We start from the raw sequence: 24,738 nt of genomic DNA, 5'->3' as shown, positions 1-24,738 counted from the left end.
AGTTTGGAAAATAATTAGAAATTATGATTAATGATTCAGGAATGAAATATTGATTTCGCAGGATCTAAGGCGAAAAAACTAATTCTTATTATATTGATACACTATCATTATCAATTTAGTCCATTTTTGACTGCACATCGTTCTTGAAACTTTTTTTTCCGATACTTTCTAGGTTTTATAACTTAAACTGCTTATTCAATTCAGCTAAAATTCATTTAAATAACGTTTTCCACTCAATTCACTTACAACTTTTGATCCGACAAAATTACAGTAATAAGAGATTTATATTTTCTCTTTACAACACCAGTGACCAAAGCCTGTACAGGAGTGAAATTCAGCACTAAATCTCTTGATGACCACAGGGCGTTAACATTTGTGTTGCGACCAAACATTATAGACCATGAAAGGGTATAGACCATGAAAGAGTTATATTCTCTTATAATGAATTAATTTTGGAATTTTTGCCACCCACATATACAATGATTAAAATGTCAACTTGGTCGAATACTGGGGATATAACATTGATATATTCCAAAATATAATGTCAAATGTTCAATTGTTGTTTATTAGAATACTATTATATTATACACTGATTCAATGATTTGATAACTCGCTGAAGTCTATTGGAGAAAAAAAAAATAAACCACAGTGCACCTGATCAAAGTTGAAAACGACAAAGCCGATGATGTAACAGGACCGTACTTAAGAAATAATTTATCGTTTCATACAGCAGATTAATAATATTAATTTTAAATAATCATACATAATTATTATCACAAAAATATGCAAGGTAAACATGAAGAATAGAATAGATATGAAACAAACACATTCATTTCAAAGTTAGGTATTAATGAAATTCTAAATTTTACGTTTTCAAACAATGACATTCTATGGTCATTTATTATTAATTATTAACTAAACATGTTTTCAATTCACAACTTATCTATATGACCTCATCTGAAATCAAATGTATGAATTCCTCATTTAAAATTCATTCCTAATTAATGTCCTTAATGTTTATACTGAAGTGTAAGATGAAACTACAGTACATTGCAGTGCATTTGTTCAGTATTGATACTGTTTGAGGATTACCTGGAATGTTCCTTGGGAAAAATCCCAAATCGCCCACAATAATTTCAAACTTCCAAAGGTTTTTTAAGACTTGTTCGTTTCATCTTGAAATGAGACGGTATCAAGGTTCTGAGTGTAAATTAAGCCAGTGCCAAACATTACTATGTGTGATCGTTACATTTTGAATTCAAAAAAGGACAACAGGAGATCTAGGAGATGAACAGTATCATTAGTATTTATTTTCAAAATGCACTTTCACTATAATTCTTCTACACATTTGGCGAAACAATAAATTTTCTCAACCCTGGTTAATCAAAAACAGGATGAAATATTCAAATGATATATAATATTTTCAAATTATGATGATATTACAAAAATGGAGTATGAGAGTGACGTATGGAATCGGTATAATAGTGAAAACAATGCTTAGAACTAGTGCAGTTTAAGTATGATTCTGTTATACAATAATTGCCGTAAATAATGTAGTGTTTTTCTAATTTATTTATACGATTTCTATTCGTGGGGTGAATTAATAGACACTGTCTCTTACATAATTTATTTAAATACCGTACACTACACTTAACTTATATATATAATTATATTATATTATATAATTCACTTAACGCAATCACTTAACTAAAATAATTTATTCAAATTCCTCGACTAATTTCCATTTCAGTTTGTTCAGTACAACTATTTATTATAAACTGAACTTAACTGCGCTACAGAAACAATGTGAATGAACCGCCTGATAAAATAAAAAAAAATTATTAAAAAACAAACATCGTCGGCACGACAGCCGAATTTTAGAATTCCACTAAATCCAGGCAGGCCTGGCTCCAGGGCGAATAATAATAATAAATGATTCGATAATTCATAGTTACAGCTTGTTTGAAAGAATAGTTACACCCCATTTGCTTTAAGCTGTGTCATTTTTCACGAAACTGCCTTTTCATTTTCAATTATCAGTCCAGACTAGAGAATATTTTCTTGAGCAAAACACGCAAGTTGATGACAATTTAGATAGACGAAATTTCTTCTTAAGCTCATATTAAGTACGCTCACGGTACTTTTTCATTTGTTGTTGATCGCATTTATAAGTAAGCTATAGATCAAATAATTCCTACTTTAGATGTGCACACAAGTGAGACTTATGTTAGACAAGAAAATTATGTCGTTTCTGCGTATATTATATAACTTGTTCTCTTCTAAATGATGAAATCATAGAGATTTTTTGTAATTTGGAGGGAAATGGCTGGCCAAATACCAGAAGAGCATACCTGACATTACATGAGATTTAATCAACCTCGATCTCTCTGACTCCTGGTTTGATGATCAACATTAGACTGAGGGCAGAAGTGTAAGCATATCTATGTCAGACAATCGAGGAACACCCTCAACCGACTTCGAGTCAAGTAAGAACATTTGCAACAGAAAAATAATTAGCCATCCAATTGAACACATGCAACGTATTGTTTCAACAGATCCCGACAGAACTGTTTTTCGATCGTTTTTTCACTGGACAGAGAAATGAATCCAATATTATTATCTAAACTGCGTCATGGTAATATCCATATAATTCTGAGTTCACATCTTGAAAAAGCGCTGTGTTTGGTGGAATATACACGTAATTGTTCATTTTGAAAAACTGAAATTTAGACATAGACTGTTAATGCAGAACTTTATTCTGATCGATTATCCACATAAAAGATTTATTTCGCAATACGACAATGAAAGGCAGATTGACCGCACTGGATAAGACGAAAAATTATTGAATTAAGGTGGGAAATACAGCCTGGCCTGCCATACTGCCATACTAATCGCTCCAACATTTTCTTAACGCCAAAATCATTTATTTATTTATTCGTTCAAATTTAATAACAGAAAGCGACATCACTTTCCAGTCCCACTTTTATATATATATATTATTTTATTAACTCGTTCATCTCAGCTAAACATTTCAATCATTTGATTCACAACAGTCTTCAATTTATTTTTATTGAATCAATATGATATAATCCAACTAATTTTTTTCTTTTTTTTTGCAGTTCCTCCTCGAATACACTATGTTACTTCAAACGGTCGCGTTGAAGTGAAAAAAGGTTCTTCTGTGAAACTCGAGTGCAAAGCATCGGGAAATCCGCCCCCGAAAGTGACATGGTCGCGAAAAAACAACCTTTTACCGGACGGTGTGCAGACGGCCGTGACCCCCGTTCTGAGCCTCGACAGGGTTGACCGCCATCAAGCCGGAGTTTATCAGTGCACCGCTAATAATGGAGTTGGCGAAGATGTTTCCGAACAGATTGTACTTCATGTTTTATGTAAGTATTCAATATACATCACATATGTTATATATTATTTTTCATAATGGATACCATGAATATTATGAATCAGCTTTTTTGTCAATACTCACGTAGCCAGGTTCTAATCTGCATATTCTCACTTACACATCACAAAATTATTGTATGGATAAAAGAATTTATTCATACATACAACATTTCTGTTTGGTATCCGTTCGTACAATTTTTCGTCCAGTGGAATATTTTCTTGAGTTTTTTCTTCAGTTTACTATTCGAGTGGTCTAATTTCTTAGATTGAATATTAGTTTGTGATCATTCTTTTGCCAATAGTATACAAACTTCAGTTATTTCTCGCAGAAATAATCTTCGCTGGCTCATTTCTTTTCCTCATATAGGTATTTACATACGCAATTATGCACCTTGGAAGAGAGCTAGGACTCTTTCACAAAAAAATATGATAGTTAATTCACTTCCTCACCCAATCCAAATTTTTTACTTCACAAATTACTCTAAGCATTTAGCCATCCTATAGAAGCATTTATCTTGGTGACAATGATAAAAATAATTGTCATATTTTCCACTCTAGTTTTTTGTTTTATTATATTACTGAAAAAATTTCTATTGTCCCTTTTTATGTCTTCACTACTCCATCGTATAAATAGTAATAAAACATATGGTAAGAGTGGAGGATGAGATGAATGAGTCTGCCGATTTCGGTAGCGTCCAATTGTTGAAATAACTAAGTTGTTTTATAATAAACAATAATTTATAGTAGAATTTTCTATTGGAATTGTTTGAAAAGAAATTTTTGAACCTGTCCACAAATTAACTCACAAATAATAAAAGCTTTCCACTCACTTTAGTGATAAAAAGAAGAAAAGATTTAGATTTTTTATTGGACAACTGTCCTGGATGCTATTTCCAATATTTTTTCATAAACAACCTTTGTTGAAGAGAAAATAAACAATTTAAATTATTCTTATTCATATTATATTCAACGCATTACTTCTAATAAATGGAGCAATCTATAGAGGACAGTATAACGCTCTAGAAAAATCGGCACAACTCCGGCAACGCTCTGTCTGGCAATTCGGTTGAAAAAGATTTAAACGAAACAAGTTTGGACTTCAGACAGTTGTGGCTGTGTCATGATAACACGTGCTCGTTGAGTAGACCCGTTTTCAGAATGAATAACCGATACATGCTATCGTTTCAAAAAAACGATATACATATCTCAATGTTCATCAGAGAGACTATGTTTTATTTGGAGATAAAGTCACGTTTAATAAAAATTGTTATGATAATAGGCCATACGTTTACTATTATTCATCAACAAATCCATATCACATAGTGACACACAGTCAAACTAGATGATCGTTAAATGTGTGGGAAGGTATTATTGGTAGAGTAGAGAAGTATCAACAAACAACTATGGCATGGAATATTACTCCGATTTTTCATCGTATTATACACCAGTTATCAATATCATGGGTATCACAATTATTAGCAACTCACCCTCTCTTCTCGGCTTATCATAAAAGTACCAATTGGTCTGATTTTGATTCCTACGTAGAAGAAAACAGTGATCTTCTCAGGCGGATCAAATCTCCCTACGACGTAGATACTGCATCTCAGTAATTTACCATACTAGTGCAAAAAGAGGCCTGGCAATTTACATCGCAACCAATATTATTTCCAGAAAATCGCCGGAATATGAGAATCTAGCAAACTAACATATACCACATCTATAATTGGCTACGTGAAAAACTAGCAACAGACATCAGAGATGCAAATTTCTCAATAATATATAACAAACCTCTTAGTAAACGGCCAGACATTGAAGAATGCGAAAACGAAACTTAAGAGACCATACACAAGAAAAGGCGGACATAAACTTTTTACAGTGCATATTACAAATGTATTTCAAACCAAGCTATGATTCAATAACAGGATAAATATAAATAAAGTTCCCTCACTAAATTATTACTATGCTTAGAATCCTATTCAAACGCATCATAAACTTACTTTCCAGTAATACAGAAATTCGCCGAAATCACTATGATTACAAAACCAAGTAAAAAGCCCAATGAAGTTCCATATTACCGACTTATCAACCTACATCCAACAGAATGCAAAGTTTTTTAAAGATCACTGCTACAAAAGATTTACACTGATCATGATTTCTCAATATTGTTAACAAAACATTAGTTCAATTTTCGAGAAAACCAGTCTATCACCCAAAGAATCGATCGAAATGTGAATAAAAGTTCGAGAAATCTTGATTAAAAAAAAATATTACAATGCTGTATTCTTGAACATTTCTCAAGCATTCGACTGAGTCTAACACAAAGCGTTGCTTTATAAATCAAATATCATACTATCCAGTAACTATTTCCTATCGAATAGATACTATTGTGTCAAATTAAACCACAGAGTGTTTCACAAGGTAGTGTTCTTGAGTACCACCATTCCTATTCTACACAATTCATTTACCTGAAATTAACAACAAAATAATTTCCTCATTGGCTTACGACGTAGTGGTATTTGCTATGAACGAAGATCATATAGCCTCCTTTGACATGCATCATCACCTTCATATAATCTACAAATAGTACATATGATGACGAACAAGAGTTAACAAGACAAAATAACCTCGTACGCATACCAACAGTAACGAAAGACGAAAGATATATTGACATACATCTTGGTTAACGTCTTACTTGGTAGAAATATATTAAGATCAAAAGTAGACAGCTTGACTTAAAATAACAGCAACTGTGCTGGCTCTTAGAGAGAAAATCGAAGCAGAATATTCATAATACAATCATTTTATACAAAACCATTTTTGTACTTATTTGGAACTACGGACTCCACATAAGTAAGCGCCTATCAGCCAAAGATGTATCATAGTACAGATCGCCCACTGAGAACGAGAGGGTCACAATTCAAAAAAATCGATTTTTGATTTATTGTCATGACTAGATTCATCTCTTATAGCTGAACATTTCTGTAGCAACGACACTTTTCTAGTGTTCGTATACGCCGCGTGAGAGCGCAAGGGAGATGTAACTTTTTTTTCGATTTTCATGAATGATGCAATGTCATTTTTTTAATTGTGACTTTGCTGTTCTATTTTTCATTTGAGCTGATGTCACCTTATTAACAATTTTTTGGCACTATTTGAATTGTGGCTATGCATTTATAGTTTAGAGTATGAAGCAACGTCACATTTCAACATGTGTCTTAAGCTTTTTAAATTGGATTCTACGGCTATGTTCCTTTTTGCATTGTGACTGAGCTTTATATATTATTCACATGAAGCAATGACATTTTTTGCGTTGTGACAATTTTTATCGTGTTTATTTAAGAAATATTTAAAAACAATGGAATCACACTTTTAATGACAATTGTTGCCCTCAACAAAAGAATCAATTTATTACGACTATGTATATGTACGCTTTGGCTAGATTTCAAAAAATTTCTCGGATTACATATTTTATTGAAGGTCACACACAAAATGAAGGGGACGGAATCCATTCAACAATTGAAAAGGATATATCGAGAGCTAGAAAATCTGGACCGATTTTCGTACCCCAACAATACATTCAGCTAATTAGAACTTCAAAAAAAAATCCACCTCTGTTAGTAGTCAATGAACTATCTTTCAATGAATTGTTTCAATTTTAAAGTATTGCATTCGAAGCTTGAACTTAACTTCATCAAAGACACCGAAGGGCAACGATTTAGTATTGGAGATAGATCGATTATTAAAATAGAAAGAAATAATCCTTTTTTGGTGCATTTTAATACTTTTTTTGACAAAAACTTCAAAACTTTAACTACTGTTGACAATTCTATAAAATTTTTTGTAGAACAGAAAATTAAAAAACGAAGGAGAGCATCGGCGTTATCCTCCACCAAACAGGACCAGCTAGATAAATCAATATACTTGAAAGAATGGACACCAGTGCCAGCATACAAGTCACCACCGGGAATCCCTTTAAAAAAAAAGATCTCATGACTTAATTTGAGAAGAATCACATTCCGTACACGTATTTTGACTTTTACGTTACCAATAAAAGAGGAAATTAAGGCTAAAAACCATTATTTTGTTAATTTTTTATTTATTTGTATTACATTGTATGTATATTTTTATAAAATAGTTTGACTATTTGTTTGATCAATCAGATATTCTTAAAATGTGATACAGATTATGTTAATGTTGTATTTTTTAAAAATAATATTCGTAACTAAGAATAATTTGTAATAAGCACTAAGTTTCCATTAAATTAGACTCAGTGCAATCAAGTGTTCCAAAACAAAATGTGATATTAGATGCCGAGTTTTAAAAATCATCCAACTCTTTTTACGATATTATTTAGGCTGCTTTTTTTATAAAAATCATAACTTATCTTTTTCAATAAAACGTTTTCACTTTACTACATTATTTTTATCGAGCTTCTACAACCAACTATATTTAAGAAGTACAACATTTGGAGAATTAAAGAAATTTAAAGAAATCTTTCAATGAATTTGTATTTATGAAATGGTAATAACTCAAACAAAAAATGGAGTTGCATCGTCATAGGTCAAAATATTTCTTATACAAATTTTTTAAATAATATTCTAAACTCAAATAAATGGCAAAATGTAATGAATTAATAAAAAAGGAAGGATTATTGTTGCACACAAAAAAATTTCAGGGGGCATCAATCACAAAATCGTCACTTTCTTGCTGTTTATAATATACTATACTTTCAACCTTAATTTCCTGCAAATCAAGTTTTTTGAGTTGCGATCCTCTCATTCTGAGTGTGCGATATGTAATCAGATACTTTACCATGATTTAATCATTATTTTTCTTAATGATGGAATCCAACGAGCCACAACGTCATATTTAACACGAAAACAACCTAATAGAGGAGCTATACAACCATGGTCCCGCTACTAGAAGACTTGATAGAACTGGAATAAAGTGAAAAATCGTTGGATGTTTCCCTTTCACGCCCAAAACCTAATACTCTGTTATGACGTAGATGGAAACTAAAGTAATATGTCAGAAGCAATTCCTTCGTCATGCTGACCTGAAAAATATATTAAAATCAAAAGTAGACAGCGTGACTTAAAATCAGCAACTGTACTTAGAGAGAAAATCGAAGTTGAATATTCATAATAAAATCATTTTATACTAAACCCAACTAGAATCTATTTGGAACTACGGATTTCACATAAAAAAGCGCATATTATCCAAAGATGCATAAAGATACATATGTGATCAGATACTTCACCATGATTTAAACATTCTTTTTATCAAGGATGTAATCTAACGAGCCACAAAGTCACATTCAACAGGAAAACAACTCAATGGTGAAGCTATACAACAATGGTCGCGCTACTAGAAGACTGGCTAGAACCTCTCCTTAAGGCCTACCTACTTCAAAACTAATATAGAAAATCGTTGTACGTTTCCTTTTCACACTTTTCATTTTAAGTTATTATTTTGTTTGAGGTTCATATGAAATCGTAATGTTAACCTATTTACGTAATTTTGAACACTAAACCAAATATAGTAGTGTATCTCAGTGCCAAGTTATAATTTATTCATTGCACGTCCCATGTACTACACAAGAAATACCATCATGATCTAGGATACCATAACATATCCTCAAATTTATTATTCTACTACAATAAACAAGAAATGTTCCAGAACCAAGTTAAATATAATATATTCATACAATTACTCAACTTAATTATTAGAATTTATCTAAATATTCATCAATTCACTCAATAGTTTTCTTGAATGTAGTATAATTAATAGAAACATGTCTTTATAATCACCTCGTTCCTGCAATAATTTATGTCTAGATCTATTTATTCTTATCAGTGATTTCTCAGTCCAAGAGAATCACTTTTCTAAAATTTTATTCAATTAAAGCAAAGCAATTGACAAAAATACTTCCGCTGTGAGATCTCCGAAGAAGATGCGATATTTTCATCGTCCAATCACGAAATGAATACTTCTAAAAAAGCCCTTTCATCTGTGAAATACCTAAGGAAAATAAATTAAAGTTACTGCAATAAACGCAGCATATACTGAAGTAAACAGATTTTATTTACATTTCTTCAACGTTTAAAAGCATGTGTGTCTAGCAATCTGAGATTTAGTCATACTATAATCTTGAATTGGAATCTGGGGAATAGCTACACAAATAAATAAATAAAAATATGACTACAAAGGAAATAATTCATGGATGTGAATAAAAGTGTAATGCTATTTGAAAACATTGTTCAATTCAAAGAGAAATATTTTCAAATGAAGGTTTGTGAGTTGAAAGAGTGTTTGGTGATGATAACATTCATCTAAAATATTTGAGTCAAAGATTTTAGGAATCTTATTCAACCTTTAGACTGTTATATGAATGCATAATGATTTTGATAACGTAAAGATTCGTGGGAAATATTCATTTCTAATTATATACATATATACTATATACTAGGGTGCTTAAATAACTTTTCTTTCTGACTTCTACTCTTGTAAATGTTTGTATTTGATGTACAAAAAATCCTCAAACAACATGAAATCTACTCCAAGGTGCTGCTTTTTTATTTTAGTTTCCCATTAAACTTACACAGAAAAAAAATTCCAAATTTGAAATTACACATAATGTATGCAGATTTTCACGACAAAAACAGATTATATTCTTGAAGTTGAGTCTTTAAGCTTCACAACAATATACAACAGAGTAAGATTATCTTCAAAAGAAGACTAGTTACAGACATTCAAAAATTACTGAATTTTGAAATTTGGAGAAATAGCTCGCATCAATTTGTGTACATCATCTTCATAATTTTCCCTGAAACTATTGGACAGTACTGAATTTTTATGGAATACTCAATTCAAAAATAGTTGAAATTACTTAGTCAAATAGTCAGTGACTGTGAAACACATCTTGTTATAGATCATTGGCTGCAAAGAAAATTCATTCGCTGGGTTTTTCATTTAAAAAAGTGAATGAACGAAAATTACCCAGTATAAGAAAAGAGTATTTTTTTGGAAATTCCAGTGTGTCAACCATTCTTCGATTCTAAAATAATGGAGGTTAATCGAGATTTTGAAATAAAAAATAAAATAGAAAAACAAAGAATCAAGAACTAAAAGGGCAAACATTTACAAATTGATTCAAAAACTTGTTTGATATATCCAGGCATAACTCAGAAAGTTAATCTGAATTTTTGAATGAAAAATGGGAAATGCCAAATAGACAAAGTATTCTCTTCAGACATAGGATATTTCTTGGAATTACAAAATTTAGTAATTTTCTGATAGCTGCAACTAGTCTCATTTTGTTTTATAGTTCTGTAAAGCTCAAGATACACAGAATATGATAATTTTTCCGAAAAAAACTACATAAATCATGGGAAAATGGGAAACAAGTATACTGAATCTACTGTTTATAAGAGGAGACTGAAAAGAACCGGAAAACTATAGAGGAATAAATCCTTTAAATACTACTTTAAAAATGACAACCAAAATTTTAATTCGACCAATCAATCGAAGAATATCTTTTATCTACAGACGCAGTATTTGTAACTAGACAAATCACAGAGAAAGCTCTAGAATATAATCGACCAGCGTTCATTTGCTTATTTCACTTGACAAAAGCCCTTGACAGAGTTAGATTAAAAGACGTGGTTCACATAGGCATGGGTATAAGACAGGGAGATTCTTTAAGCCCTCTACTTTTTAATCTCATAATAGATAAAATAATAAGTGCAGTGAAAAGGAGGAAAGGTTATAAGATGGAAAAAAGGAAATGAAAATTTCTGCATAGCAGAAAGTGAAGAGGACCTACAAAGATTGGTCCATAAGTTTAACATAGTAGTAAAGAAGTTAAACATGGTAATTTCATCTCAAAAAACAAAAACACTGGTCATTAGCAAAGAACCGATTAGATAGAAGATAGAAATTGACGGTACCAGCATTCAACAGATTATGGAAACTAACTACTTAGACATCACACTATCAAGCTATGGAGATGTAGAATCAGAAGTAAAAAAAACAAATACAGAAAGCCAATAGAGCATCAGGATGCCTCAATTATAAAATATGGAGAGACAACATATTAGAACGGAAACTAAGAGTAGAATTTACAAAGTTGTTATAAGACCAATAAGGACATACACAGCAGAAATGCGACCGGACACGTCCAAGACACAAAGAATGCTGGAAACAGCTGAGATGAGAATACTGAGTAGAATTACGGGGAACACACTGAGAAATCGAGTAAGTAGCGACTACATTAGACCCCGCAAAAGATAGAGAGATAATATAACTTAAAAGCACAACAAAAGGAAGAAATAGGTGGAATTGCTTATAGAAAAGATAAAAGAAGAAGAAGAATAAGCTCTGTTCACATCTTCACTATTATCATCAAGTTGCAATAAACCATAAATGGTAGAAGTATTGAGATAACAATATATTTCATTACAAAAATATGTGTCATGACGAGATACCACCTTCCCTGTAATATTCGCAGAGACGTCGGATGCATCGAGCTTCCTGAAGTTCTTCGTTCGGAGCGAAGCTTTGTCCACATAACCAAGCGTTTATTTCTACTTTTTTATAAAACACATTTGTCATTGTTTTACTATCAGCTGAGCTTTACTTTTTTTGTGTGTTGAGATAGTGGTTGTTCATCGAGTTTCAACTATTCCTTGAGATCCGATTTATCATACCGATTCATGTTTCTTCTTCATCAAAAAAATCGTTAAGAAGCTGCTTGCCAGTTGAGAAATGTAATTTGCTTAAACAACTGTTTTTGGATCAAATGGGTAAACAGTTTTCGGTATCTTAACTCGATGGTGAAAATTTTATGCAGAAAAGGCGATGAGTGTCTGTATCTATTTTGAAATCAATTGATTAACTCTTTCAGAACTTTGAAACTCATAATGGGCGGAGCTATATATCTTAGCGGCCATCAATATTCGTCAGTATCTCAGCGACGACTGAGGCACTAGAGACAATTATAGTGACCAAGCTATTTATATAGTGCACTCGTGCTGAATTTGATTATTATATCAAATATTGTTATATCTATATGTTATTCTAAATATTAGTTTTCCATCACTATTATAACAAATTTAATAGGAAACACTTTGATACAGTCTACATAATTTCTATATGTTAGAGCAATTCCTTAGAATATATTATCTTCTATACTTCTCATAATATTTTGAGATAAGTATTGAAAATTTGAAAAAGCAAGGATCGCATTTGCTTATGCTGCTGGAGAGAAGAAGAGACTTTTATTTTTGTTTGGTTTTTGGAACTGTTGCTGATATACTACACATACTGTATACACTGTTTATACACTACATCAACATTTAAAATTACACTGTCTGACGCGAGTTATGATAACCAAGTTATCGTCTCCGGAAACTGAATGTAAACTGTTTACAGTTCACCTTAAGTCTCTGAAGACGATAACTTGGTAATCGAAAAGGTCAGATAGTGTAATTGTGAGTGTTAGTATGGTAGTAATGTTAACTGTGTGTTCAGTATTATTTTTGATGTTGTTTACCAATGAAAATAGAGTGATTTTTACTTTGTTTGAAAATTTACGAGTTTATTTCTCTATTTCATATCTGAATCTAAGCAATGAAAAGTAAAATATGAATTCATGATTCAAGATTTGTGAAGCAATTCACTAACACAAAAACTTTGCTTCAAAATCATTCCTTCGGCAAATTATGACTCAACTACATTAGAAACATGGTAATGTATTTATTATACCCAAAAGTACTATAGAGATAAGTTTCTCAAGAAAAGATATAATAATCCATGTCTTCTTTAGAAACTTTAACCTCAACTTACTAATCTAAATTTATTTTATGCAATTCAAAATGTCACATATAACGCGCATTTTTTTATGAGCTAGGATGAAAATATATTGTAAGACGTTTTTAAGAATAATTGTGATAAACTTTTTACGAAATACGCGATGATTACATGAACTTCCTGGCGTTTTCTTGATCAACTTGTATATATACGGGCTTCAATCCCTATAAAATGTATTTTTCAAATGACTGTTTCTCGAAACGTATGATTGTATTTTCACAATCGAACAATATATGACGTTAATGAGTTGTGATTTTACTTAATTTGTGAACATTGACGTTTGTTGTTGCGAAGCCAGTAGCAATTTAGAACTTGAGTTATGTTGTTGACAGTGAACGTTTAGAAGAAGCAAGTTTGTGCAAAAATAGAAATCATTTGTGAAAGCTTACATTGGATAATTTTTCAAGATTTCAAAACGGCCTTACTCAACAACAATCACTTAGATTAACTTCTGAGTAGCACCTCAGAGAAGACGGTTTACAATTGGTTCAGAGAATTTCTTCATGGTTATGCATTCTTCAGTGATTAATAACGGAAAGACCTGCAAAAATCGGTTTTTATTCTGAGAAACATCGATGCTGTGCGCCATATGAATAAAAAAGATCGATATGCGACTCACTCATAGATTTGTTACATGGTTTATTCAATGATTTGTTCTCATTGTTTTTTTCTCGATATGAGGGGCAATTAACATAGACACCCAGATTCATTGTCGGGTGCGTCTGTGTCTTACTGACTAGAATTCCTCCTGGGCTCCCGCACTTTACATTGATATCCGTGAGAAATTGATACGTCGCAAATGCTGTCTTTAGTTATATCTAGCTTCTACTTTCTTTCTCTTTGGTTTCCATTGTAGCCCATATCGCTTTATAAGTGTAGTTCTTGGACACCTCTGATTCTGGAAAGCATTCCATCATGTTGGCAACATTGAAACTTCTTCCACGTTTCTGAATATACAAGTTTCTTACTTTTTCACATATTTAGAAATAGAAGAACGTATGCTTGGCATCGTTTTTCTCACTGCAGTAGGTACATTTAGGAGTATCTTATCTACGAATGTGTCCATCGGTCATATGTTCAATTGTCCTATTCTACTTGCAACCTCTGGATGGTATTGTTTCTTGGTTCGGCCTTCGATACTTCGTTGTATTTTCTCTCTTTTACTTTTAGCTCCATAGGAGATAGCCCTGTGATTACCCCCATTCCTTCGACAGATAGGCACTGCATATGCAGATAGCCATCTTCCTCTGTAGTCGTGTCAGTTTTGCGATCGAAGTTTTCATTGCGTAGACAGTATACCATACTGATGCGCCATACAAAATCTAGGCATGGAGCACGCTCAAAAAGGTTTTCCTCTTAGATATACCAGAGCCATCAATGTTTGGCAATATATTCGCCAGAGCTAAAGGAGTTTTCTCTGCTTTTTCTATTGACTTTACTACGTGTTAGTTTAAGCTGACTTTTGTGTCTAGCCAAACGCCTAGGTACTTTACTGGTTCGGTAGGCTTGCTCATTGTTAGTAATATTGAGTTTTCATGTAGAATTGATTTTTTATTCTCGTTCAGGCGATCTAGCCTACTAGACGCTTAAAGAAAAGTTCTCGCCGTTCATGCTTCTATTTAAATTTGCGAAGAGAAATCACAATACCTAAAATATATGAAACAACGCCCTCTATCATTGAAGTTGCGTATTAAATTGCTTAGAATATATGCATTTAGTAATGCTGGACATTAAGTTTAAAAGAATTAGGTCAGCAGAACATTTTTTCATAACATGGTTCCCACTCTCCCCTACTTCTTATTTGAAGAGACACACTAGAATTTGCCAATTAATTGGGTACATTTGTGGAGGACCTGAAATTCTTACAATAATTTCCACTTGTTTCTTAGGTTCACATTTGTTATATTTTTTCCCTGAAGCTGTAATATAATCAATAATCAGTAATTGTCCACTCGGTACTTCTGAGAAAGGGGTTGAACGATTTTGAAAATAAGGCATCACTCAAATTTAGCTGGAAACCAGCCTACGAACAGTTGTCCTCATAAACAAGAGTAAATTGAATAGGAATTACCCTCTTTATTTCTCTCAATATAGTCCTAGTTATATGCCATTTACTTTCGAATAAGTCCGTAGAGACAAATTCACTCAAGATTATAATAATACTATTTTTTTAAACAATGCAAACCCGTAGGAATAGAGAACATTGAGTGTGGTTACCTTTATTGTGAGAGGCATGATAAGATAAAGGCATAATAAATTTATAGAGATGCACATAAACCTCATTTTTGATTAAATTGATGTTTTCTCTATTATCCTAACTCAATCTCCAGGGATTAATTTATTCTGAATTCAACGATTTCGTATACATATGCTCAATATTCTATTAGCTAGTTCAGAATGCTAATAATGTTGGCTGCAAGGGATGTTTATGAATATATACCACAAAATTGAGGAGGTTATTGTCCCTATGTAATTATGATAGATAATTTCTATAACATTTCCTCAGCTTTTCCTCTTAATAGTGGAGATTGAAGCTCAGATCTCATTTTGCTTTTTTTTGGAACATAATGAAGAGAAAAATTTGAAGTTTTGTAAATTCCGTACAATCGCAAATGCCTAACCACTAGTGATTTCTCTACTTTCTCAGCTAACGGGGTTGAAATAGCAACCTTATTCGCCTCATTTTTATTTCGCGGAATTTACTAAAAATAATGATAATAACCTCAAATATTTCCTAAACTGCGTGGAAATCAAATGAGTCGGTCTTATGAAAGTAACCTTACTACTAAATCAAAAAACGCAATAAAATATAGGGTGTTTCATTTAAAATTCCAACGTTGATTTCGATACTGAAGAATTGGAACACCCCTTATAATCCGAAGACAATAATCTAAAAATTCCTTCAAATACAAAGAACTTTTGTAATCAAAGTTTTTTCATAACTTTGATAAAAGTATATGGGTTACCTTATGTACAACAATGTAGTATAATAAAAATATATATTGGATTTCATAACATATGATGATTAAAATGGATTCAACCATGATGTGAGTGAGTGATAAATATTGAGTAGACCTAAATCATAGGAATGATCGGTCATGTGAATATGCTCATCGAAATCCAGAATCTGAACTAAAATAGTTATTTGTTCGGTTACAGCCGAGCTGTGAAATGGAATCACTTCAAAATATAGACATCAATACTATTCGCAACTCCATCCTTCTGCCTTCGAGCTGTACATAATGAGTCATTTGCTAATTGTTACATAAAAATGGAAATTTCAATTAAACTCCAGAGCCCAAACTGAAATTTGTTGGATTTGACTTAGCGTTTTTCAGATAGCTCTCTAAACATGAACTCAAACTAAACAAGTAAAATAAGTCTTTTAGAGAACAAACTATTCAATTTCCAGTACTGTATCACCTATTTGACAGGTCTGACAATAAAAAAATTTCTAGCCATAAACTGGTGATCAATTCAATTCATAAGACTAATGTCAAACTTCCTCAAAAGGAAATCACAAACGACACATACTTTGAATTTAAAACAATGAATTTGGAATTTTTGGAATCGTTTGGGATATTCATGGAGAAGATTTTTCAATTAAAGGACAACCAATAGGTAGAGTGACCACGTTTGAATATCTGGGAATCATTATTACAGAAAACGAAGAAATAAGTATAGAGATAGTGAACATAGTAAGAAAAGCAAATCAAATGTACTATGCTTAATAAGATCATTTTCGGAAAACAATCGGAGGAGAAGATATAAAAACAAAAGTTTACTGTGTTCTCATTGATATAGTGAAGTGAAACTTAATAACAGAAACATAGAGACTCGAATAGTAGCAGCGGATGAGAATCAACTGAAAAAACTTGAAGGTAAAAGTAGTATGAATAGGATGAGAAATGAGGTAGTTTCATAGAAGTTGAAATATATTTAGAATAGAATAGAATATATTTAGAATTGTACGGACACATGAATAGAGAAACACCACAAAATCTCATAAAAAAGTACAAACAGAAGAGGACACAAGCATAAAAATACATTAAAAGAAGGAAAGGAAGACCCAGGAAAACGTCGCTAAAACAAGTAGCACAGGAAGAAGGAAGATAAGGCACAACGGTACATTAGATGAATAAAGTGTGGAAAAATGGATGAAAGAACAATAAAAACCACAGTATCGTAACTTTGACGCTTCAATAAGCATAAAGTCTCTAAAGGAGAAGAATTATTGTACTGGAAGAAAAAAACCCTGTTGACCTGGGATAATATGTCGAGAAATAGAGTTGATAAAGAAGGGTAGCTATAAATACTTAAATATCCTTACTAATATTATAAATGTGAAAGGGTGGTTGTTTGTTACGCTTTCACGCAAAAACTACTTGACGAATCACCATGAAACTTTGTACACATTTTCTGGGAGGAAGTAAAAATCAAATGTCAACAAATATCAACATTTTGCTACTTCAGCTCCATCTAACATAGAGTACTGTTCAAACCCTAAATACTGTATTATCGAGACTATTTCCTTCGAAAAATTTAAGCCAACCAAAAAGCTGTAATATTTTATGTTTACCTAGCAACGATCAAATTTCAGCGATAATACTGCACTAGTGCAAATTATCGATAATTTGCACTAGTGCCAAATTTTCGTCTAGGATTAATAAACATCATTTAGTTTTAATTCTATATTTCAAGAAAAGGAACAATTATTGTTTATTTTGAATTAAATTTTTCTCAGGAAATAGTCTGCCAAAATGCCCTCTCGTGCATGTCAAATTGTCTTATAATTTCCTCTCGTGCGCATTCGCGCACTCGAGAAAATTAAATTATCGACAATTTGACATGCACTCGGGACATTAATATTGATAATACCGACGATCAAGTCAATATATATTCAATCTATACATCCAATTCAATTGACTTTAGTTTCAGCTGTTTGGAATTTTTAACTGTCACTGAAAGCGTTTGTCTAAAAAATGCCTCGTAAGCGTAAATCTACATTATCTAAAAATTCGTCACGAGAGCGTGTAGCAAAAGTTGCACGAAATCAAGAATCTTCGGTTCATGCAGAGCTGAGAAAACAGAAAGCAAGGTGACAAAGTGATTTGAGAGCTGCTAAAACACCTCTCCAGACCCAACGTCGTTTAGAAAGACATACTCAGTAGCGGGTAGCGCCAGAACAATCACAGGCTAGGAAAATTGTTCGAGCAGAAATAGATACCACGCGCCGTCGAAATTTCATGAGTAACGATTGATCCATATTTAATGATACTGGATTTCAATATGATCCTACAATGGAATATCACAATCAACCTCTAATTGTTATTGGCTCAATGAATAAGAAATGTCAATATTGCAATGCACCCAAATGGAAAGATGAAACTCCTGGAATGTTATCATATTGATATATTTCTATTATAATGATTTCTGATACTTATTTAATGGATTCGATGGAATGAATGGAAGTAGGCGGAATACCAAAGCTAGCAAAGAAAATTATGTCAGGAAAGAGAGGAAGAGTTTCTCTCGATTAAAAAGATAAAACTCAGGAGGTGATTGTTATATACTTAGATAGACACGGAAATGAAGAAATACTTACATGACAAATTCTATTTTCCATTTTATAATAAACTAGGTATTTTAGAGTGGAAAAAAGTGGAGATGTTAGAAGCAAGTAAGGATGTTGGAAATTACTGCCTGTGGATATAATGCATAGAAGGTAGTCTAGTCTTATTGATTTTCAAATAGGTTGTGTTTAAAACTTTAAAACTTGTAATTAGATGAAGAACCGCCACATTTGGAAGTTCCGTACTACCATTTTTTTTGTTGATAGAATAAAAAAATATAATCTGGGAGGCCAACAAGGTCACTCCATTTTAACTACTTATATTTTGATGACAGATCTTAATTTAAGTCAAAGGTTTTCACAACGACGTAATTTCTAGAATATTCGTGAATACCGTTTGTTGATTCCAGTTGTATTTCTTAATGTCCGCGAAACTAAGATATTGCAAAAGAGTTATCACTAGATCTTCGCGGTGAATTGAAATTATCGATGTGACGTTATTTATACTGTAATTTATATCTACGTATTTCTCATCTTTGTTACCAATTTATCGTTTCCAAATTTATTTACAAATACATTTGATTGGGACCGTATAATAACTTAGAATGAATATTGACCCCATATACTATTTACTACATTTATTCATTTCAATTCTCATTAGTTTTACCGTGTTCTATTCCAAACCCTTCAGCTGAACAAAGTTTACTTATATGGTTTTATTCACATTTATAATGAAGAACGTACATAAAGAGAAAGATACTTTCTGTCACTTTTAAACGTGAAAGATCTCTTGTTAATATATTGGATTTTAAAATTGGAAATCTACGAGTAACGTTAGTGTTTTTGCTTTATAACTCCTAATTACTTTTTTGGGGTATTTCCTTCTTAACTCTTAACTTAACACCAATCAGAAAAGCGTGACGTCACACCTCGCCAAACGCTTATAGTGACCAGGGTATTTCGAGTTTTCATCAATTATTGTTAAACTAATAAAGTTCGTTTTTAGTTTAATCTTGAGAGACCACTATAATTTGCCATGGAATCAGGATTCAACAAAGCAAACTGCAGTAATTTGCTCAAAATTGACAACGTTTTGCTTGACAATTTTTTTGCAATGGCCATCTATTTTTGTTCATCGGAACTCCGCAGTATTAAAACTTATATGTAAGTATTATGTGAAGAACACAGTCTTATTTAATTAGCAGTTACCAGTCAGAGAGTCGGATTTACTCACTGTAGAACGAAAATATTCCACTAGGAGCATATTGCCTCTTTGCCATTTTTAACCACTTTCTTCGTATTTCTCTATTGTTTGGACCGTATATGAATAATTTGTCTGGCGTTGTTATCGTTGTATTTTCACATTGGATCACTATACAGCATTTATAATACGAGAATTCATTATTAATTAAAAAACACAATTGACTGTCATTAACAAACAGCTGTTTCGCGAGAGTCGTGGCCTTTTTCGCGGTCAATTTTACATTTATTTCTAAAAGCTCAAAATACTAACGTAAAAAAACCTATTTTTCTTAAAATAATATATTTTTGGGGTGAAATAGATGCTAAGCTATAGTTTAGCGTTTAATGTTTAGTGATTAGTTTTTCATTTGTTCTCTCGTCTGCATATTCGGTTTTATAAGAGCACATATCAATTTTTTAAAAAATATTCAGAATTTTTAGTAAAGATTCCATCGAATATTACATTGGCATTCATTCCGCTAATATTTAGAAGTTGAAAGAAAATCACTAGTAGCATCTGCTAGTTATTTTCGGTACAGATTAATTTGAACATTTTTGATCAACAGTATCTATCCCCCCTTTCGTATAGTTTGTTTGGTTTCTGGGCATCCTCATCAACCGTTCCATCGGAATGCATAGTGGATAAAAGTATGATAGCTTTATTTTGTTTGGAGCAATAGGAAACAAAAGTTATATCATCTTGATATGCAAATATGGATGAGTTTACTGGTCTTGTTTTGCTTGGCAAAAGTTCGTCTGACAGTTATTTTTTATTTCCCCTCACATTTCCCACCATTGTTATTTTATTTTTTAGAAATTGCTTTGCATAGGGAGAACTAGTGTACCAATCATCTGCTGTTAAATTTCTCTACAAAGGGCTCTACAAATCTGTGACCAATGTCAGTTGATGTATTAGATGCTGACAAGGGACAATTTGGTTATTTTATGCAGTAGATTCCCAAGTTTGCTGTACAAAATATCTTAGAATTATTGAATATAGAATAATTTATGAAGCTGCAGCGATAACGAGCCGGAATTAGCATCTCATCAATATCCATTAATTCACCAAGACAGTAATTTTTCTTGCAGTTTTCCACAAATATGTCGAATATACTTCTAATTGCTGCTAACTAATCTGTTACTTGACGTTGTGATCTATCAGCTCCATTATCGACTGCAGTAAGAACAAAAACCTTTTCTTACTCATACAAGCTCGAAAAACTTCTAATCTGGTACTATCTATTTCCCAGAATTCTTAGACATTTTTGTGGCTTTTTTTCTTTACGCCAGGTAGATCGTTTTAGTTAGCTTTGCTTCTCTTCCTTTCTAGCAATTTTCTCTTACCAATGAAATATATAAATTTGTGAATGTAATTATATCGTCTATCATTTCAGTTCAAAAAATGCACTGATTCCATCTGTTACAACTACTCTATCCCCTAACAAGATTTTAACTATATATTTTGATGTTTTGCTGCTGTTTAGCAAATTTTTCTGTAAAGTGATGTTTTTTCCAAATAGTTTCTCTATCTTCACCATTCATTATGGGTTCTTTGATGGGTTCCGTGACGTTTTCATGATAATAGTCAATATCTTGATCATCGTCGGGTTCCTGTTTAGAATGGTCAATATAAAAAACCGCTTCTTCTTCGTTTTCATTGTCACTCCTTCCATCCACTTTGTTTTCATCTTCATTACTTGATTGCTTTAGCTATTGCCGCTAACTCTCTCCGAATATGCTTTTTCTAATTTTTTATGGTGACGATATCCGTGCAAAAATATCTACTATCTACACCAAAGAGAAATGATAATCTGAGTGTCCAATAACATAAAGTGCAACTTTTATTTTATTATAATGGTATAATAATTTTATACATTGTCAAATTTAATTACATGAAAACTCGCTTGACGTAATTTGTACACCAGACGCAGGATTTCCACTAATAACTTTTAACACAAACATTAACTAACTCTGAGCTATTTCGTACATGACAACCAAGGTCCAGTATGAAGATAGACAAAGCAGTTAGTTCTAAGTAGACTATTAAAAATACTTATGTAATAAAATCCATATCAATCCTTCTATTTATCCTATTATCTAATTTTTACACCCTAAAATAAAATAATTGATTTAATTCGCATCAACAGCTTCTAAACGTCTTTTTGAACAACGTCATATAAATGAGCGAACCAAATACTCAGTTTAAAAGGAAATCAGGTCACGCCAGACATCGTTAAACTTTCAATCTTTTCCTTCAAAGAACGAGGGCTAACTTAGCCACGCTACGGTTTATTAGAGTTTTTCAACTTTTCCATCTATAAGTTGGTTTTTCTTGTTTAAAGTTTACAAAGAGAATGCTTAAGTATAATCAATACGGAAATCGTTCAGTATTCAGCATTTACTTGACACTCTTAATAGAATAGTGAGTCGTTTTCACCTAAAGAATGAATTCCGTCTCACATGATGTTCCCTTACAATCAAATTTATATGATTTTTTCACTTACACTACCATCATCCTCAAAAAAATTTTTTACAGTGAAGCAAATATTTCTGTTTCAAGCACGCAAACTTAAATCTCTTACTAATTTATTGACTGATGAATTGATAAGATATGGTTTAACAGACAGTGATAAAGTAAAACGTCTCGGCATCTGCTACTACTATATATTAGTAAGATCGGTATCTGTTCTTTAGGATTTGAACAGGAACAGATGGTGATGATAAAACTGAGTACTGATTCTTTTTGGAACTCTTGCCAACCCGATGATTCCGTGGATTAACCACAAAAAAGTAGCAATCATTGATTTGATTAATGGGCTTCTTCCATAATCGTGTTATTGTAAACCTCATACTTTTGTTTCTACTCGATACCAGCTTGGAAAAATAATAACATACATATACAGATAGCCACGGTATTTATTACTTATCGTACATTTTTGCAATTTGTATCCTTGAAAGTTATGATGTACTCTCCCACCTTCTTTTACAGTTACTATATTTGAATATTATTTTGATTTCGAAGGAGAAAATTGGAATGAGCTTCTTCATATTTGACTTGACGGCAAATAATTTTCCTAGCTCTTTTTCCGATTAACTTCCGCAAATGTATCAAAATGTCAGTGTTACAATCTTTCGAAGCCATTTTAGGCTTTGTGCAACACAAATGATATCAATTCCTTGGTAATTATCGCATGTATGTTACCGAGGCTAGCTAGCTAGCACTTTCTGTTCCACATGCGTAAGCAAACTAACCCGGTCTTTTGCATGTTGGAATTGTTTAGTCCTCAAAATATCCACCAATATCATAAAACATCTGTAAATTTTACTATATTTATTTAAATATAAAATGAACAAAAGCAAACTTCTGCCATTAATGAAGCCTTTGGTTACATTTAGTTTTAGACAACAAGAAAATATCCATTCAATGAATAAATCTGTGATATTTATTATTGTTTGTGTTTTTACTTCAATATGAATCATGAATTATTCTTTCATTCAAAATTATCACCAACTTCTGCCCGTTTGCTGTTATACACATAAGATACGATACTTATTATTCCAGCAGAATTTTGAATACACAATATAAAATGGGTGAATAATTTGGTAAATAATTCAATACTTAGTTTTGATTGAATTACGACCAGCAAACGAAAATCTAGACAACCCTATTTTCATTTATTCAAAGTAATTGATTTGTTCCTCAGCGATAATGCCATAGCCATAAAAAATTCATTGTAAAGCTCCTTCAAATCGTTTCTGTTTATTTCCATCGACATTGAATTACTGGAACAGAATTTTGTCGATATACCGACAAAGGTTTGGTTTAAATTCCGCAATAATTAAATCCTATCAAATTTCATACAGAATAGGCAAGAGTAATTTAGTAAAGACGATGGAATCGCCCTTGAGATAGGAATTTCACTAAAAGGGTTTGAGAATTTGATTAAATATACATATTATGATTTTGAGAGAAGTATCGATTTGAGTCTTTTAAAGTGGAAATAATTTCGTAGTTTATTATGTAGAGGAATATAATCCATATCTGAAAATGTACGAAACTATCCAAGAGCGAGATTATTAACTTCAAGTTTTGAAACCACAAAGAAAAAACCGAATATCGATCAGAAGCAGGAATATAAAAAGTAATCATTTGTTCAAATAATCTATTAATTATTATTCTATGAACGATGGGTATGCATCTAATCTGAAAATAATAATAATAAATAATTACTTTGACCTTTCGGAGAGTTTTTAATATGTAAATTTTATTGTTCATGGTATCATCATATACTGTGGTTCTGAGAAACCTTAAAGTTTACAACAAATATATTCATTTTCTACCTTCCCCAGGTATAATGCACTTATACTTCGACTAAATGTGGATAGAGTTTTCATCCCTCATAAATCTGTTTCCACCTGTGCTAAATTTAGTGTGTTATGTATCCATTGAAGTCGCAATGCATTGATAAGACTTCTGTTGATATTAGGTTTAAACATTCATTTTATCCTCTTTGGTTCTCAGAAGTGTAGTTGCCAGTCTCAACCCATCTAGATCCTACAAGAGTTTATCCACCCCTACTTTAGCAAACCTGTCTGCCATTTCATTTCCCTCCACTCCACCAGTGGGTCCTGGAACCTATGGAAAGAGGAATTTG

At 32.1% G+C, this 24,738-nt stretch overlaps 1 protein-coding gene across 1 annotated transcript in view; it reads left to right on the top strand.

Moving 5' to 3' along the window:
- LOC130452850 (limbic system-associated membrane protein-like) overlaps nucleotides 1-24,738 on the top strand; it is a 1,112,215-nt gene that overhangs the window by 714,106 nt on the left and 373,371 nt on the right. The window contains exon 5 of the mRNA XM_056792329.1: nucleotides 3,120-3,392. Within this exon, the coding sequence (XP_056648307.1) occupies nucleotides 3,120-3,392 (273 nt within the window). The remainder of the gene's footprint in view (nucleotides 1-3,119; nucleotides 3,393-24,738) is intronic.

The sequence above is a fragment of the Diorhabda sublineata genome, chromosome 2 (assembly GCF_026230105.1).
Source record: "Diorhabda sublineata isolate icDioSubl1.1 chromosome 2, icDioSubl1.1, whole genome shotgun sequence".
Taxonomy (NCBI): domain Eukaryota; kingdom Metazoa; phylum Arthropoda; class Insecta; order Coleoptera; family Chrysomelidae; genus Diorhabda; species Diorhabda sublineata.
Note: the sequence above shows the minus strand (reverse complement) of the source record. Positions and strands in the feature narration are given on the sequence as shown.